At 42.5% G+C, this 19,775-nt stretch overlaps 2 protein-coding genes across 3 annotated transcripts in view; both read right to left on the bottom strand.

The window, feature by feature from the left end:
• LOC111966365 (phosphatidylinositol 3,4,5-trisphosphate-dependent Rac exchanger 1 protein) overlaps positions 1–7,638 on the bottom strand; it is a 113,960-nt gene extending 106,322 nt beyond the window's left edge. The window contains exon 1 of the mRNA XM_070444624.1: positions 7,030–7,638. Coding sequence (XP_070300725.1) covers positions 7,030–7,173 — 144 coding nt within the window. The 5' untranslated portion in view covers positions 7,174–7,638. The remainder of the gene's footprint in view (positions 1–7,029) is intronic.
• A 468-nt stretch (positions 7,639–8,106) lies between these two features.
• The window catches only part of LOC111966364 (ral GTPase-activating protein subunit beta), a 40,314-nt gene continuing 28,645 nt past the window's right edge, over positions 8,107–19,775 (bottom strand). The window contains exons 21-30 of one of the 2 annotated variants that reach the window (XM_023990940.2): positions 17,148–17,303; positions 14,587–14,796; positions 14,196–14,354; positions 13,896–14,064; positions 13,370–13,489; positions 12,901–13,037; positions 12,023–12,128; positions 11,715–11,787; positions 11,278–11,426; positions 8,107–11,033 (exon numbers count right to left, since the gene is read on the bottom strand). In XM_023990940.2, the coding sequence (XP_023846708.1) occupies positions 10,837–11,033; positions 11,278–11,426; positions 11,715–11,787; positions 12,023–12,128; positions 12,901–13,037; positions 13,370–13,489; positions 13,896–14,064; positions 14,196–14,354; positions 14,587–14,796; positions 17,148–17,303 (1,476 nt within the window). In that variant the 3' untranslated portion in view covers positions 8,107–10,836. The remainder of the gene's footprint in view (positions 11,034–11,277; positions 11,427–11,714; positions 11,788–12,022; positions 12,129–12,900; positions 13,038–13,369; positions 13,490–13,895; positions 14,065–14,195; positions 14,355–14,586; positions 14,797–17,147; positions 17,304–19,775) is intronic. The other variant, XM_023990941.2, reaches the window with a different exon arrangement.

The raw sequence follows: 19,775 nt of genomic DNA, 5'->3' as shown, positions 1-19,775 counted from the left end.
TAGAATGGTGACCTTCGCCCCCTTCAATCCCACACATCTGGTTCTGTTTGACAAACCTGACAAACGTTTCGCTGCCCAGCAGCCTCTGTCCACAAACTGTTCCAGGCAATTCCCAAAGGGTGCTGATGGGAATTCCTGGATAGTTCTCTCTGTGTGACTGGCTGACATGCCATTGGGTTCAATTCCAAACATTTACAGTCATCCTTCCATTCTACCTTTTCACTTGGGAGGAGAAAAGAAACCCCCTGTTCAATTAATGGGTATTGGCTTGCTCTGGGGAAGTACTTGTCCCGCTTTTGTTCAGGTCAAGATGTCAAGCGGGCATTGGTGGTCTCCCATTGCTTGTCTCCCATTGCTGCCTTTTACAAGGGAGGCCATGTCACTAATTCCATCATATATCACCCATTTCGAAAACACTGTGTGACCATTAACATTCCTTGTCGTGTATTTTTTTCCATTGAAGGCTTGTGTCACCGAAGTGTCCGCATTCAAACTGAACAACACATCTGGATAGACTCCACTTGGTCCACGTACTTCAGTGTGCTAGAAAACAAACACACAGGCCAATTGAGGACGTCACTGACTCCTGACAGGGAGAGAACAGTCTTTCAACAGACAGTGCTGCTATGCCTATGGTATTGTATTCACCGCGACTATGCAGAGAGATCCACGTTTATCTGATCTCATGAACCACCATTTACCCCTTGAATTCCTAAAGCAAATGCTTCTGCATTAAATCAAACATTACAGCCTCACAGAAAATGATTTAACACCACAAAGAATTTAAAAACTAGACGGAAGAAAGAGATATCTATATATACACATACATACATATATACACACATACAGTTGAATTCGGAAGTTTACGTACACTTAGGTTGGAGTCTCCACAAATTTCTTGTGAACAAACTATAGTTTTGGCAAGTGGGTTAGGACATCTACTTTGTGCATGACACAAGTAATTTTTCCAACAATTGTTTACAGACAGATTATTTCACTTATAATTCACTGTATCACAATTCCTGTGGGTCAGACGTTTACATACACTAAGTTGACTGTGCCTTTAAACAGCTTGGAAAATTCCAGAAAATGATGTCATGGCTTTAGAAGCTTCTGATAGGCTAATTGACATCATTTGAGTCAATTGGAGGTGTACCTGTGGATGTATTTCAAGGCCTATCTTCAAACTCAGTGCCTCTTTGCTTGACATTATGGGAAAATCAAAAGAAATCAGCCAAGACCTCAGAAAAACACATTGTAGACCTCCACAAGTCTGGTTCATCCTTGGGAGCAATTTACAAATGCCTGAAGGTAAAGGAATTTTCCAAGCTGTTTAAATGCACAGTCAACTTAGTGTATGTAAACTTCTGACCCACTGGAATTGTGATACAGTGAATTATAAGTGAAATAATCTGTCTAAACAATTGTTGGAAAAATTACTTGTCATGCACAAAGTAGATGTCCTAACCGACTTGCCAAAACTATAGTTTGTTAACAGGAAATTTGTGGAGTGGTTGAAAAACGAGTTTTAATGACTCCAACCTAAGTGTATGTAAACTTCTGACTTCAACTGTACATGTATGTATGTGGCAGTCCAAGTAGGATTAAAACTGGGTGATCAGTCCAATATAGACAGTTCAATGCCAAACACGTAGCTCGATATGTGCTTCCCTCCTATGCTAATCCTCTCGGAAATATCTGTAACATTTTGAAAACATAGCCACAGGGTATGTGACATTATACCACTGCGCTACTCCAGAGGTTTAGACACGTTAACTAGATTCCTCAAATTCCTGATGCAGTCTTATGCCTCGGAAAGAAATGGCTTATGAGCACACATGACTAAAAATGAAACCAAGATTAGTTGGGCCTGACACTTTACTCTTTTTGTGTCACGATGTGCTGTAATCTGTTGGCTTGGCAACATAACGGCTGCAATAAGGTACTAATTGTCTTGAGGGAGACCGAGCGCTGTGACTTCTTAAGGAGCACGACATCAAATGCATACCTCCCATTGGAGGGTTAAGCCTTGGCCCTGGGTTTGGACAGAACTGTAGGGCTTGTGTAATGGAATTGTCACAGTGTTGGAAGACAAGGGGGGGGGGGGGGTACAAAGAGAGGGCCCAATGGGGGGCAATTTACGTGAGCTTTGGGGAGGAGTAGGGGTCTGCTGGATATGCTGAGACTTAAGATTTTATTCAATCAAAACCTTGAGCCAGTTTCAAGGGTAAGACAAGAGGCAGTACTCCTCTTGCGCTGCCTGAAATGTGTATTTGGACTATTTTAAATCAATAAAACAATGCTTACCACGTAGAATCCAAAAGAAACACAACTGGATATGTAAGCACATTTTCTTAGTGTAGAAGGACTGCTGTTCATCTTCTCAGACTCTACAAGAGATTGGCTGCCTGGCTACCCATCCACATCGCTCAGGCCAACTGACGTTTCTTCTCCAAGATGAGTCTGGATTGGCCTCCCTCCCCAATGATTTCTAGAACGCGAACACATTCTGACCACTCTGATTGGTCCTAGAAACCGATGGGTTGCGCCAGAGCCGGCCTACATGATGACATTATCAACTTTGATACTCTGATTAGAGACGATCCAATCGCTGATAAGTTTGTTTTGTACAACGCCTCTCATTTTCAAGTAACACAAACGACTTAAAAGATGGAAGTTTCAGACTGATTGTATGAAACGATCAATAGAGCAGCGGAAATAAAATCAGGGTGAGTAGACAGGTAAAGATATTGGGCCTTTGGCTCCTTATTGGTTACTCATCAAGTTGAGGCACATGATGCGCTTTCGTGTCAGGCCTTTGAAGTCTTATTAAGAAGCGTATTTAAAAGGGCCAGAAACAAACTACTTGGCAGGAGTCGGGACCCAGCAGCAACCCCCCAACGCTTCTATTCCAGACCCTTCCATAAAGACACGACGGGGCGTTTTCCCTTTTGCAGAGTAGAGTCTGGTTTGTTAGTTAGAGCCCTGGAGTTGGGGTTACAGAGTTGAAGCCACCGGCGCAGCGGGCGGGAGTTATAAACGGACCTATTTATAGTAGTAGACACCAGGGCAGAGAAACCTGATGCTGGCGTATTCTAGTGTGGAGAGATGGAGGGATGATGGAGAGAGCAGCTTAGAGAGGAAGCTCAAGGCTGACTTCCTGTGTGTCTTCCAAGGTAATGAGCACAGCCTTGTGGGTCATCCTGTTTGTTCAACCAGGCTTGTCATTGGCCCCACCACAGCTGGCTTGGCCACAGGAGTCAACACCAGCTTGGCAGCAAGGGGAAATAAAGAGGATTTGAAGGTTTCACCTTTAAGGAGGAAACCACTGACATATCCTCGGTCATATACTCACTGGCATGGGAAGGAACACTCAAGCACACACACAAATCACGAATGAACCCCCTTACAAGTAAGTTATCTAGTGTTGTGTGTGTGTGTGTGTGTGTGTGTGTGTGTGTGTGTGTGTGTGTGTGTGTGTGTGTGTGTGTGTGTGTGTGTGTGTGTGTGTGTGTGTGTGTGGTTGGTTTGTGTGTGTGTGTGTGTGTGTGTGTGTGTGTGTGTGTGTGTGTGTGTGGCCAGGGGCGGGTTTCAAAGGGGCTGCATCTCCAGATGTTTCCTATTATAGGTTATGGAGTATCAAATGTTTAAAAGTCATCCCTGAACCACTTCCATCTTTTCCACATGCGCACATGACAGACAGTGGTTATGACAGAGGTTATCACCCAGCTAATCAGAACATTACGATAATACAGAGTCTTAAGGCCATGTATATGTCCAGGGTTGAGTTAAGTAGGAGACCGTAGCAAAACGCTTTGAAACGGAAAACAAAATAAGTGTTCTAATTGGACCAGTCCTAGATGGTAAATCCCTGTTACATTTTGTTTAAAAACGTTCTCTCCCGACTGAACACGACCCAGGTCGGGTGGAGGTTTTGTGGGAGAAGCGTGTTGAGGTTTGAGTGGATATTATTGGCTTTTTTTTTTGCAAGGCTCCAATGTTGTGACGAGTGGTCAGGATGCAAAAAGACATCTCATTTAAAAAAAACACCAATCGTTGTAAAAGTTGCATCTCCTTTTTTTCTAAGGTTTGCTTAAATGTTGTGGAAATCCCACACCACATCCACACAGGATGATGTCACTAACCATATTCATGCCATATCCTGCATTTTGTAGGATAATGTCGGGAAAATCCGAGCTGATGTGAGCAGAAAAAACTAGCGCCGCACTCCAATTCTTCGGAGAGCTGATCAACGCAAATAAAGCGGCGTACCATTTAACAAACATGAGTAGATACCAGTTACCACCAAAGACTGAAATTAAATTAAAGTGAGCTGTCCAAATGCAAAGCATCGGTTCTACTAGTCCACCCCAAAAATTTGACCAGAGATCTGGAATGACATTGTGGCGCAAAACGAATCCTGTTATCCCTGCCTCACACCCATCTCTATCCCCACCCAGCCAATTTGATATGCTCGCTGGCTTCGGTAATTGCCAAGAGGGACGCGGGTTAGAGATGACAAAAGCTGGATAAACATCACTGAGCGTCATCCCGCTAGTACGTGTATCGATTGTGTGTTTGATGCAGACTAGTTGCAACACAAAAGGTGGGGGAAACAGACTCGATGGCGAGAGCAATGGGAGGGGGGGGGGTATTCCTTCATCAACCGCTGCGCCTCAACTTCACCCCAGCCTCTCTCATAACCAGCGTAGACTGAGAACAAACAACCAACCGACCAAGTGTCTCTCAAAGAGGAAAAACTGTGGGGTTTAGTGGTCAGTACAGTATCAGATTACACTCTCAATCTCCCCGCCAAGGTGATCACTGACTCCCCATCTATCGGCTCAGGTGTCTTCAATGGGGGGGGATAGAGAGAGACTGGGGCTATCTTTACTAAAAACATATGGCCTCAATCCTGGCCCATCTAACCCCCAGCCAGACAGTCCTTATCAACACCAGATTGGCTGTTTGACGACAAAAGCTTGGCTTCCCGGCAGGGAGGGGAGAAGGGAGTAGCATAGCATTATCGGATTAGCCAGGATTGGAGCGAAACTGATTTTATGGATGTGTTAGACTTTCCACAATCCGCTGAGCCATTGATGCCACGCCATGGCCGCCACTAGATCAATGGACTTTGGGAGGCGAAGCACACAGGATCATACACAGACACACATATATAGGCACATGCACTGCCACATGCACTCACACAAAACCGGGTGCCATGAAAATGAGTTTTACAACAGTTGTAATAGTATTATCAGCCTTATCATTACAACAGCAGACAGTTGATTCTGCAATTGTCCAACTGTTGTTGAGGAGTAAACGTAAGTCTCTAGAGTCTAACCCCCTGGAGTGACGTGAAAGGGTTAGTTAAGTGGACAGCAGTGTCCTGCTGTGTTAAATTAAGAGATGTTACATGATGTAATGGTAGGCAAGAGGCTGGGGTGAGGGGAAGTAGGGGGATGAGATCCAGACATTGCCTGTATGTTTTATAAATACATAGAAGTTGGGAGTCATGGTGTGTGTTTAGGCCCCTGTTGCTTTACACCAGTTATTGAGGTTTGTTGACCGTTATGCAACGCTGCTCCACATAAAGTGAATAATAAATTGGGGATTAAACGTGAAGAGGATTGCCTATGAGGAGTTATAGTCATACTGGTCTAAAAATGAAGAGTTGATTAGTTTAATGCTTGTTCATTACTTACTCTACTTTCATACACTATTCCCATAGAACAACCCCACCTTCTTGTTCATGCATAGCCCCCTTCCATGTTCAGGCTCTCCATGTGAAGTGTGTAAGAGGACAAAATATTGGAGTTAACTCCAGCATAGAATGCCTATCAATTGACTGACAGCCTTCTTTTCAAATGTGTAAAATCCATTGGACACATGTCATCATTCTTTCCAGCCCTTGGATGCTTATCAATCAGATGTGGTCATTTGTATCATACAACTGCCTAAGGTCACATGATGTATCATATAGCAGTGTTTCCCAAACTTGGTCCTGGGCCCCCCCCCCCCCACACCCGGGTGCACGTTTTGGGTTTTCCCCTCACACTACATATCTGATTCAAATAACCAACTCATCATCAAGTTTTGATTATTTGAATCAGTTGTATAGTGCTAGGACAAAAACCAAAACGTGCACCCACGGGGGGGGGCCGAGTTTGGGAAACCCTGTCATATAGCAGTTTGTAATGGCCATGGTTCAAGGTTAGGCTGTCATCATCCTTCAACGAGGCCACCTGCACTGTGCATAGAGACGACGGCCCGGATAATGGGAGGAGACAACACAGGAGACTGGAAACAAAGAGATGACAAGGAGAGGTGACAAATTGAATTGCCACCTGCAGCTGGTCTAGACTCGAGCTTCGGGCACAGTGGTGAGTTCTCGGGTGACGCGTGAATGAGCCCATTCGTTATTCAGATGTGATTATAGAAAACGTGATACCTAACACTTACTATGAAGTGATACATTGGCTCGCAATTATCAATGAATAAATGCACACCATTACTGTCGCGAATGGGCGGGACAGGCAGGCTACATCATTTGAATTGCGAATTGTCCTTCTATTAAATCCACGGTTTCTACTGGGGTTTTATCAGAACTTACAAGATGAACAGACTAATGAATGAAGGCGGAAGACGTTCCAAAATCAACGATGATGTACTAGCCCAAGCAATGGCATGCCTGTGAAGTGCCCGTTCCCCCAACGGAAACACTATAAAATGCAGCAAATCATTATTATGGACACCACTCTACCGGCTGACATCAACAGAAGGGTGAACTGTCGCTACACATTAAAACCAAAAATTGGAATGTGATGATAATGCATTCAACCAGCCTAGCACAACCAGCAGCAGCTGTAGCAAACTGGCCATGACTTCACTTTCTCCAAGGGTGTTTGTTGCCAGCAATTTGTGATACAATGATACAACTGCTTGCCAACAGCTGAACAATATAAATGTCCCGTCTGGCAAGTAGCCATGGGTTCAATTGAGGCAAAGAAAGGGCGATCAAAAACTTACCGATTGAAGGAAAAGCAATACCCGAACGTAATCCCTCTCGGTGTTCAAAATTTCATTTAAAACACAGAGCCTCAAGCGTTGCTGGCGGTCCGAATCTTTGGTGCCGTGAACACCGCCGTTCTCATGTTGCCCGTCTTCTTCCATAATTTATATTTATCCAAAGAGTAGGAAAATAACGTTATATTATTATTGATACTTGGTTCACTGCAAAAGTATTCCGAGTTAGTTGCAGTTTAAGTCCATTTTCAACACCGTATCTTCAAACCCCAATGCAATGATGCGCAATGCGTATAAACTTCAACAAAAGTAACAAAACAAAAACATGCGTATTTATTCTGATTTTTTTTCTCTAGAAAAGACAGACACTGCAATAAACGACGAATGATCGATTTTCGAGATCCGATTCCGCGACAAGAAAAAACAACTTCAGCTGAGAATGTACAGCTTACAATATAGGCTGAGGATCGCTAAATCACATGTTCTCAAATTGGTTCGTTGTGTGTCAACATAAGTTTTGAGACGACAGCACATGATGCAGGCGGCAGTAATTTCAGACTCTCAGAAGGCAGTCTGAAAAGCGCTTGTTGTCCTCTTGGCTTCTGTGGGGAATGAGAGCAATGCAACAACGTGCCAGTGGTCGCTTTCAGAAGTGCAGCAGTGTAGGGACCGGCTTTACGTTAACATAACGAATTTAATTAAGTTCAATATCAAATAATTAATTCTGCACCTCTTAATTAAATACATATGCCCAGTCATTCTTTCAATAAGGCTGCCTCATTTTTACTTTATGAATGGCACAAACCAGGCCTATTGAATGGGCAAGTCAATGGAACAGGCTGCAAATTAAGTCGACTTTTATGGATACAATTTAATATTTTAGACGACTGTCATCATTACGAAGAGGGTCTGACAAACACTTTGCTACCACCAAGTTCCTACGGACTCGAGCACTGTAGTTGAACGCCAACAACAGCAGTGTCCGATTTATAAATGTCAGCGCAAGGGGACCTCTTGTGGACTCATTCGTAGCACAGCATCAAACTCATACAACAATCCACTGATTCAGAGAACATTAAAAAGTGTGATTCAACTTTATTCCTCAGACACCATGTAAACAAAGGTTGGGGATCAAAAGGAATAAATGAAAAGATAAGTTTTAATCAATGCAGGTTACATTCATTATCCACTGATTCTCCCAGACAGTTGCATTACATACATTTTGTTTTTGCCTTTTTAAAAAGAGGAATGCAACAGACAAACCTCACAATTTCTTATATTTTACATATAATTCTTCCTTTCTGTACAACACAAGTTCTTAAATATTACCAAATAACAAATAAGTAATTCAGGATAAGATTAGCTATTGATTGTATGCAATTGCTTTGATTAATTCATATTCCATACTTGTTTTCCTTAACAAAAAAAAGGTAGGCTATGTGCAAAAGCACATACATTCATAAAACCATCAAAAAGTAAGACAATCTAATTCAATGATAGATTAAACATGTCATAGACTAAGGGGTCAATTTCAGACAAATAAATATCTATTCAAATCTTTTTCCAGCTCCTGTGAAAAGTGTGTGTGTAAAACCCTCCATTGTCTGAATATGATATGCTCACGGGGAGTAATTGGTGCCTGTAACTGGATTTAGACGTAGCCTATTTAAAACAAGTTGTTTTGTTTTTATTAGAATTTGATGATTATTATTCACTGTATTTTTTGGGGTCTTATCAATAGTAAATCGAATCTTGCTAATTGACAACGTCTGGCATGTCCAATTGGAGAGGATAACAAAATAAAGTAAATACACAACTTGAAGCAACCACATATTTAGCCAGGGAGCACATCTAGAACTTATTTATTCATCAAAGCCCAGCCTTTTCGCACCACCGCCAGCTACTGTGCCCATAATTCCCACTGTGAAAATATCTCAAATATTTCTGACACACCCCTGGACCTATAGTGCTACTGCCCCATTGCATTAGGTTTGTTAAAATAGACCCCAAGTCTTTTCGTCATTTACATTTCACAAGATAAAACTCTTCCTTGAGTATATTTCCAAACTGCAGACCACTGTAAAAAAAGAAAAATGTTTAAAAAAAGTATATATAAAAAAAAATGTGCTCAGTGCATAAAGACTAAAGATCAAATAAATATGTATGGAGGTTTATCCTTTTCAATCATTGCCATAAATAAATGCACATTATTACAGGCAGACAGTAAAGGGTTCGCTTCAGGGCTTTTAAAAGCACAGTAAGTAAACAAAAATCGGTAAACCAATTGCAATACGCAAAGTAAACTCACGATTGTATAGATGGAATAAAACTTAATTTGCAGTGAATATGAAAATCTGTTAATTCTAATCATTTTCTGATTCCTAATCACATGTAACTGTACTTGACCTTTCCTTATTACAACTAGCCTATCAGTCAACTTGCCATCCAATGAAACAAAGTGTATTTTCGCATAACGTTTTGTTTTAGAAGATGCAACAAAACAAAATAGATCTTGAGACAATCTCACACATTCAAAAAGACCAACAACTTTTCTCCGTACACAAGGAGATGCATTTCTGATAAAGAAGAGCAATGCCTAGACACATCATCTGACAAAAAGTGTGCCTTCTTCAGAATGGAGAAGAACCATGTGCCATCAGTAGTAAGAAGAACCGTATGCACGTCTTCCATCACTTCCATGTGTTGCATCACGCATACAGTATAGACATGCCGTTGCGTGGGATGGAGTGACTGATCTGATTAGACTTGCAGACGAGAGCAGAAACACCTCAGATGCAATGTTTACATCTGCAGTCTCACGCAAACAGTGCAATATGACCTATACGTCAAAATGGTTCAGTGCCGGAACGAATAATACTGGTCTACTTCATTGTAAGAACAATATCTATGCAATCTCTGTTAGCAGCTGACCAACATTAAAGGGATAGTTCACCACTACACCTTAAAAGTGGTATGAAAACAGAAGAATTTAGATAAGGGGGTGAAGTACCCCTTTAAATGTCTTTGCTTATTTTTCCATGTTTTGAGACTCAGTAAGTAAGCTGACCAATGCCTAATATTGCTGCAATGTTCAACTCCATTTTGTCAATGACATGGAAGACTTTGGACAGATACATGAAGAAGAATACTTTTTTTAAACCGATTGTTTTTAGATAAGATGTAAACACTTTCAAAGTAATATATGGATCCATCGCGTAAAATGTCTTGATCCAACTGCAGTTCACCAAATCTCTCACCACAACCACCCGCACGGTATCGGCCCAAATCCCAGTCTCTCCTTCCTCTCCCCAGCTGTGTCGATATGATACATGTCAAATGATCAAGTAAACCTATATTAGGAGTCTGGTCCATCTACATTTAGGCTACATCATTAAAAACAGAAACTCTAAAATGGAGGATTAAAAGGCCAATAATGTTGTTCACTCTTCATCACAATATTAAAAAAAAGACCAAAAGTAGATTATCCTATTGCAAATTATAGCGCGTCAGAAACTGGTGCCACAAAGCATAGAGTAGACTGATAAGGATGTGCAGTATATTTTCAATGCCAAGTGTCCAGAACTTAACTGGGGCTTAGTAGCCACCAAAAAGACAGGCTCAGATGTGTTCGTACTAGAAATGTACTGCTTGCACCTGGTAACAATTTTTTGACACTGCTCTCGACGTCAATGGCAGCGTTTGACATAAATAACAAAATAGAACTGTATAAATATAGAGAATCTGGGGCTGTGTGTGTGTGTGTCTGTGTGTGTGTGTGTCTGTTTAGTGTTTTTCAAAGGGAGGGGGAGGTCAAAGGTGAACAGGCCTCCCCTCCCCCACGTCTTGGAAGAGTGAGGTGTAGAACTCGGGCTCCAGCTGCTTGTTGCGGTAGCGGTGCACGACGTCTGCAATCTTCTGCTTGCGCCGCACGTGCGGCGGGCTGTACGTCTCGCTCTCCAGTCGCTTCCGCCGGCACACGTTGATAACCGTCTGGCGCACCAGGAACCCTGGGAGAAAACAACAAGCAGAATGTGACATAATGAGCCAAACAAAATAGGAGTGGAATTTAGTCATATTTGTAGTTTGTAATATCCCAGGGGCAGGATGACAAAACCGCCAACACGGCAATGGGTAGAGAAGGAAGCATAACATAAATGACTAAGCCAGAGAGAGACAGTTGAAATTAATCTAGAGGTAGAAAGAGAGAGAAACAGAGAAATGAAAGATTAGAGAAAGAGATGATTTGGTCACCTAGTGCTCTGCGGCTGACCACCATGCCGTCCACCAGGGGGATGACCATGTTGAACTTGCCCATGGCCCCGTGGAGCCTGACCCGGAACAGACCCGTCCTTAGGGGGTGGATGAAGATCAGGGGCATGTCCTTCTCCAGGAGCCCAGACCTGAAGAGGGGGAGAGTTGAAGTGGAGGAGGGAAAGAGGTGCAGAGAGAGAGTGGTGGAGTTTGAAGAAGGACATGACATTTCCATTCTATTCAACAGGAAATATGAGACTTGGTCTTCACTATCAGTGTGATGTAAACTAACCTACTGAAAATGTGACAGTGGATTTTAGAGTGGCCTAACTTTAATTTGACACAATATTGAAACACTTACTCAAGCTTAATTTACAATAGTTTTTGGTAAGTGTTTAGGGTTAGTGTTTGGTTGGGCGTGGGCCTTAGTAGCCTACCTGCAGGAAGTGCTGTTGTTCGCCTCCAAACCAGTGCCGGTTTCCGCCAAGAGATCAGACAGAGGGAAGTTCTCTAGAGGAAAAACAACAACGGGCCCATTTGAGGGGAAACACCTTCAACAGTTTCTCACTTTGGTTTCTCACTTTCAAAGGCAGGTCCTAACGGAACAGTAAAAAAATCATGAGCTGTCTCATAACACTGTACAAGGACAGACATCAGAAATGACACAGCGCCATGATGACGTAAAGTGAAACTGTACTAGGGGACACACAGGGATTTTTAGGGGAAGTTATCGGAGGTTGTTTACCGATGTCATCGTAGCGCTCCACCCAGACCACTAGCACCTTAGTCTCAGGCCCCAGGGGAGGGGCAGTCTTTCCTGTGGAGGACCTCTTAGTCTTCACCATAGAACTCTGCTCGAGGAGAGAGATATAAATACACAGGCATATGGGTGTCCAGATACCCTGAGATTTAATCTATTCCTCAAAAGAATGCAAGAAACCAGCATTCAAATATGTCAACCGTATCCAATGCATTAGTTTACAAGGTCCAATGCAGCCATTTTTATTTCAATCAAATCAAATCATTTCTGGGTAACAATTAAGTACCTTAATGTTATTGTTTTCAATTAAAATGGTCAAAAGGAAACAAAAATGTATTCCTTGCAAAGTGCCATTTCTCAAGAAAGAATTTTGCTAGGACTGTTTGGGAGCGGTCTAAGCGGTGATGGAAAAACTGAAAACTAGCTGTTATTGGCAGAGAGGTTTGGAGCTCTTTCTCATCAGTCTAACTCCTTTACCTGGTCAAAACCGGTGGGATTTTTTTTCAAACAGCTCTTATACTAAAAGGGCATCATCATAATTTTCCCAATTTCCCAGTATTATTGCAACCACAGTATAGAAATATATATAAAACACAGAAAAAACACATTTGACTGCATTGGCCCTTTAAGTCTTGAAATATTTTTGGGCAAAAAAAATAATTTTATATATATATATCAACAGAACAGAAAAATACAAATCTTAGACTTGATGGTTCATGCCACTACGAAAACCCTGTTGAATCTGTGCTCTCAGCTGGTAGAGCATGGCGTAAAACGTATGCACAGATGACTAAGTCGCTTTGGATAAAAGTGTCTGCTAAATGGTATATATTATAATTAATGTAGGATTGTGGGTTAATTACCCTTTGGGAAGCTGCTAGGTTGTCTGAGTGGTTGGGGAAGAGCTCCAGTGTTAGCTTGGGTTGTTTTAGTAAACTAGGCAGGAGGTCTGTGTGTGTGTCCGCCTCCACTGTAGAGTCACTGTGCACCGAGGAATCCTCTGTAAACACAAAAACAGCTATCAGCCGCCCAGGGATGGGCAAAACTGTATCTTCACATAGGCTGCATTAAAAAGACATTACACAACAACAACAAAACATCAAAGTTGGTCAGATGTTTTACACTTCAAAAGGGATCTACCATTAACATAAGACCACGTCCCAGGCCATCTGTTCTGCCACAATCCAAAATGAATGGAATAGGTAAGTGGACTCATCTTGACAGAGTACTTTCGAGGTCTGAAAACATCTGACAAACTTTAATGTAATGTTCCTTTAAGACAAAATAAAATTACAATTTAAATACAAAATACGAGCATTTGTAAATGCTGACCGGAGTCCGTCAGCGACGGAACGACAAAGGCGATCTCAGTCAGAGCGTCGGCGTAGTAGAGCACCTTCTTCTCCCCGTTAAATACAGAACCCCCAGTGTCCTCCGGTGTAGCTGCCTCCTCTATGGCGACAGAGCAAAATATGAAACATTACATATTTATCTCGTCTGAGATATAGAATTTGAAAATGTGTACTATGGCTTGGGCTAACCAAGACATCTTTTGGCTATCACCCTGGCTTTCTGAAGCATTACCTATTCACCCTGACCGAGACATAGAATTACAATAATAATCTTTATTATGCTGTATCTATAGCCTGAGTCAACCAAGACATCGCCCTGGCTTTAGCTCAGCGAGCTAACACCTTCAGTGGTGAATGTGTCACACTGACATTATACGCCCGGATCTTCATCTTTTAACTTTTTCCTGAGACCCATGGACATGTTTTAGCTTTCAGAGCTAATCCCCTGAGGTGAACCAATAGCCTGGGTTCCATGTCGGTTACGACCCCTGGGGTGAGTGGCTCACCTATCTGTTGTGAGTCATTGTCGCTGCTGCAGGAGTTAAGGGACCAGCTGGTGTCCAGGTGTCCGGTCCAACCGGGGTGCCGGCCCACATCCACGGGCCAGCCCAGAGACAGCAGGAACTCCAGGAAGTGGGGCTGGACACTGGACGACGTCTCCACGTTCCTCAGGATCTACCGATTACAATGCATCATTCACACAGTGGATCAGGATCTACCAATCACAATGCATAACACAGTGGATCAATACAAACATACATTTTCTCATGCCAGTTTACACTGTATCAAAAGTAATAAGTTCTCACCTCGTGGCTGGTTTTCTGTCCCGCCCTCACGTAAAACACAAAGACGGTGTCAAAAGGTCGGCATGGCAACAGGTCCAAGTAGGCGATGTCATCAAAGAACCCTGGCATTGAGGACTCCAGTCCGATGAGGTGAGGGGGTAAACGGCTGTTGCCCGGTTCCTGGAGTAAGAGAGTCAGTACAACGTGAACAGGTCATGCTTTAGAGCTATGGCCCCTTTTCAATCAAACCCAGAAACTGGATTTTGCGATACAGAATTGAGGTAAATTATAACATTTTCCATAAACAGTGGCCAACCACTGACTAAATAGTGTCCCGAACCAATGACAAACTACAGTTCCCAACCACTGACATAAACTTCAGTTCTGAACACTATGAAACTACAGTTCAAACCTTCAGTGCCTCTAGAGATAGGAAGCCAAAATGAGAGAGGAAGAGGCGGGCTGTCTGGAACTCCTGGGCGGGCGGAGGGGGTTTGCAGTCAGTCAGGGGGTCTGGGAATGACTTGGAGCTCCAGACGTCCTCGCTGTGGCGCTCCAGGGAACACTCATACTCAATCTGCTTGGTCATCATGCTGCGCAGCCTATCATGCTGCATCACCAGCTGAGAGGAGGACGGGCAAGGTCAAGTTTGTGTGACTGGAGGCAACTGTAAGGATGCAAAGCACTCACCAGGGTTGGGTTAAATTGGATTTAAATTCAGGAAGTAAACTGAAATTCCTATAAAACAAAATGTCTTAACTGAATTGTGACCCGATTCAGGAAACTAGGCGTATGTCGCAAGTCACGACTTCACAGGAGAGACGTTTTTTTTTAAATCAAAATGCGTTTTTTTAGCAGAAATGCCTTCTCGAACATGTGAACTTTGATGAGCCTTAATAACAAACTTGTATGCCATCTGTAAATACGAATAAAATATTTAAATTATGAGCCTTGTTGGTTAAGCCACAGAAAAAGACAGCAACTTTCCCACTAGCCATGATTGGCTGAGATAATGAGTGGGCTGGACATGCCGAGAGAGGATTGATCTGCCATATAGAAGGGTTCTGTCTATTTGAGCTGGTCGGTCTGTGTTGGTAATCCTGTCGAATGCAGCTTTTTTCTTAATGTAGTGTGTAGTGGAGCTGCATAAGTGTTGCTCTCCACTTTCTGGAGGATCAAGTTTTGAAATCAGTGGAATTAGAGTATGATAGCTAAAGAGATGGAGAAAACACCTGCCTCCGGATTACATCTTCAAACTAAGGGCAATTGTGGCATGGCGTTCGTGACAGGGAGACGCGTCCATCACGCATGATGATGTATACAGGTAAGATAGGCTAGCATTAGCTAGCTAATTTCTCATTACACGTTTCTAATTTTGACAGGAAGTGGTTTTATTTCAAGCTAAAGTTTATTGTTAGCTAGCTAGCTAACGTTAGCTGGCTGCCTAGCTGATGTTATTATTCGTATCCCAGAGCCGTTTGCTTTTCTAGTTAGAGCCTAATGTTAGCTAGATAACATTCAACCTGGTTGGTTAGCTCCCAGCATATTCATGCAGGGTAGTAACGACATGATTTGCCACTGTGTTAGTTGTTGTTTGGCTCGTTAGCAAACATTACATGATGTGTGTGATCTTACACGTTGTTTACCTAGCTAGCTAGCTATATGTCTTAAGCTAAAGTGTACACCCGTTGAATATGGCCGGTGTCAGTAAACGTCCACAAAAAAGCGCAATGAAATTGTTGCCAGCAGAGCTGCTCAGGCTGTTTTCATGTTATCCAGAGGTAAACAAATCATCGGCCAGAGCATCAAGTTTGCGCTCTAAACGCTCCGAGAGCGAAACGAGATGGGTGAGGCTAAAGCTTAAGAGGGTGTGAACAATGCTGAATGGGTGTAGACAAAGAGCTCTTCACTAGATACCAAAACATTCAAAGGCCATTTTCTCAAAAGTGAGTTTACAAGTTTATCAACTTTCAAAGCAGAATTACTTTCCCATTGTTCCTCAAAAATGCAGTGTATGATATACCATTTTGTAGCTCTGAGTCTCTACTTTGATCCAATGTAAAAAAAACACAATGTAAAATGTTGCTACATAAAACCAAATCCAGGTGGTGAGTCACAATTTAAATGAAATTGACCCCAATCCGGACACACACTCAAACCTCACGTTGTATAAGGTTTGTAAATATATTAGTGTATGTACCTGAAACTGTACCCACCCTATAATCTTAAACAATGTAAGTAAACCAAGTTCTGGCACAACCATACCTCTACCACAACCACTGCAATCAAGAACAGATCAATGTTAGTCTAAGGGCTCTATTAATATCTGAGTGGCATAATTAAGGCAAAACAACACAGGCTGGCTTTGATATAATAGAGCCCCCAGTAACCCAGATTAGATAGTTAGGGAGTAACATAACAATGTGAGTATTCTCCATTTTCCACCCTTTCATCCCATCAGTGATCTGGTTAACCTTTGACCTGCCTCAGACTCCTGAAAGATAGGACAACTCACGTGTGGGTGATTATTCTTCAGTGTGTATGTCACACTCGCTTCATCCTGTCAGTTCATAGAAGACACTTGACTCCAACAACAATATACCCAAATAATATTAAGTCTCCATAAAGCCTCCATAAACACCTTTTACTCTCTTTATGCTCTGTGCCAAATTTTCTCTTAAAAAGTCACACCCTTAGAAATAGTTTATATTGCACTACATTTTAGCACTAATAGGGACTGTGTTCGAATACACTCACCTACCCCCCTCTACTTGCATTCTTTCCTTCCTTCATGACCATGGATAGTTGAAAGAACTGGATAGGTGAAAGAACTAATATGAAAACCTATCAAGGTACTTTCAAATTATTAGTCGTGAAGGAGAGGATAAGAAAAGTAGGATTATCAAGAGGTTTGACACTTTACCCTATGGTATCCTAACCATTGGGGTCGTGGTGCGGTTCGGTCCCTCTCACCTCTTTGCTAACGATGTCGTCCAGGTCTGGGATGCTGACGTCGGCTTTGACCAGGGGGATCTTGTCCACCTCCTCAGGGAAGGGCCTCTGCTTGACAGTGTAGCGAATCCCCACGTCATTGTTCGGCGCTGGGCGGCCCTCAGGGACAAACACCTGCTGTAGGAGAGCAAGGAATTATTATATACAGTTGTGTTTAGTTTTAATAACAGTGGTGTATTCTTTACTGTTTAGTATTAACTACTGGTGTAAACAGCTACCACAACAAAACTCACACTTAAATAATCCCATATATATATATATATATATATATATATATATATACACACATATACACACACACACACACACACACACATATATACAGTGGGGCAAAAAAGTATTTAGTCAGCCACCAATTGTGCAAGTTCTCCCACTTAAAAAGATGAGAGGCCTGTAATTTCCATCAAAAATCCAGAAAATCACATTGTAGGATTTTTTATGAATTTATTTGCAAATTATGGTGGAAAATAAGTATTTGGTCAATAACAAAAGTTTATCTCTATACTTTGTTATATACCCTTTGTTGGCAATGACAGAGGTCAAACGTTTTCTGTAAGTCTTCACAAGGTTTTCACACACTGTTGCTGGTATTTTGGCCCATTCCTCCATGCAGATCTCCTCTAGAGCAGTGATGTTTTGGGGCTGTTAGCAGTGAAGCATGAGTGGTGGCAGCTCAATGCTGTATGGGGATGTTGTTCATGCAGCAGCGCCGGACTGGGAAATGGTCAGAATATGAAGGAAGTGATGGATGGGCGCTAAATCACGGGAAAGTGGAGGGAACCCGTGTTTCAGTCTTCCAGAGATTTGAGACTGGGAGGAACACTTTCCAGCAGGACATGACCTAGCTACTGGCTAGAGCAACCTCAAGAGGTGGGTTTTAGAAGGGAGAGGACATTATAAATGTCTGTGGAATGGCCTAGTCAAAGCCCAGACGTCAATACCGAATTGAGAAAGTGTGGTATAGAATTTAAGTATTGGCTCTAGCACGCCAGCGACCCATCAAGAACTTGAAGGAACTGGAGCAGTTGTTGCCTGAATAATGGGCAAAAATCCTAGTGGCTAGATGTGCCAACTTATAGAGGACAATACCCCAAGAGACTTGCAGCTTTATTGGCTGCAAAAAGTGGCTGTCAAAGTTATTGAGCGTTGGGAGGGTGAATATCTTATCGCACGCTCAAGGGTCTGTTTTTTTGGTTCACATTTCTTTTTTCACAATAAAAAATATTTTGCGTCTTTCAAATCTTTGCACATTGTGGTAACAAGTGATACACATTGATTTGTTGCCAACTTATTTCCGAAGTAGTGCAACAAAATAGGAAAAAATGCAAGGGGGGTTCATACTTTCGCAAGCCACTGTGTGTTAAGAGTGGGCAAAAAAGTATTTATCGCCACCAATTGTGCAAGTTCCCACTTAAAAAGATGAGAGAGGCCTGTACTTTTCATCATAGGTACAGTTAACTACGACAGACAAAATGAGAAAAAAAAATCCAGAGAATCACATTGTAGATTTTTTAATGAATTTATTTGCAAAATTATGGTGGAAAATAAGTTTTGTCACCTACAAACAAGCAAGATTTCTGGTCTCACAGACCTGTAACTTCTTATTTAAGAGGCTCCTCTGTCCTCCCACTCGTTACCTGTATTAATGGCACCTGTTTGAACTTTTATCAGTATAAAAGACACCTGTCCACAACGTCAAACAGTCACACTCCAAACTCCACTATGGCCAAGACCAAAGAGCTGTCAAAGGACACCAGAAACAAATTGTAGACCTGCCTAGGCTGGGAAGACTGAATCTGCAATAGGTAAGCAGCTTGGTTTGAAGAAATCACTGTGGAGCAATTATTAGGAAATGGAAGGACATACAAGACCACTGATAATCTCTCCTCGCTCTGGGGCTCCACGCAAAGATCTCACCCCATGGGGTCAAAATGATCACAAGAACGGTGAGCAAAAATCCAGAACCACACGGGGGACCTATGTGAATGACCTGCAGAGAGCTGGGACAAGTAACAAAGCCTACCATCAGTAACAACACTCGCCGCCAGGGGACTCAAATCCTGCATGCCAGATGTGTCCCCCTGCTTAAGCCAGTACATGTCCAGCGCCCGTCTGAAGTTTGCTAGAGGCATTTGGATGATCCGAAGAAGATTGGGAGAATGTCATATGGTCAGATGAAACCAAAATAGAACTTTCTTGGTAAAAACTCAACTCGTCGTGTTTTGGAGGACAAAGAATGCTGAGTTGCATCCATAGAACACCATACCTACTGTGAAGCATGGGGGTGGAAACTATCGCTTTGGGGCTGTTTTTCTGCAAAGGACCAGGAGACTGATCCGTGTAAAGGAAAGAATGAATGGGCCATGTATCGTGAGATTTTTGAGTGAAAACCTCCTTCCATCAGCAAGGGCATTGAAGAATGAAACGTGGCTGGGTCTTTCAGCATGAAATGATCCCAAACACACCGCGCCGGGCAACGAAGGAGTGGCTTCGTAGAAGTATTTCAAGGTCCTGGAGTGGCCTAGCCAGTCTCCAGATCTCAACCCATAGAAAATTTTTGGAGGGAGTGGAAAATCTGTGTTGCCCAGC

This window comes from Salvelinus sp. IW2-2015, linkage group LG7 (assembly GCF_002910315.2).
Source record: "Salvelinus sp. IW2-2015 linkage group LG7, ASM291031v2, whole genome shotgun sequence".
Taxonomy (NCBI): domain Eukaryota; kingdom Metazoa; phylum Chordata; class Actinopteri; order Salmoniformes; family Salmonidae; genus Salvelinus; species Salvelinus sp. IW2-2015.
This window is presented reverse-complemented; position numbering and strand designations above follow the sequence as displayed.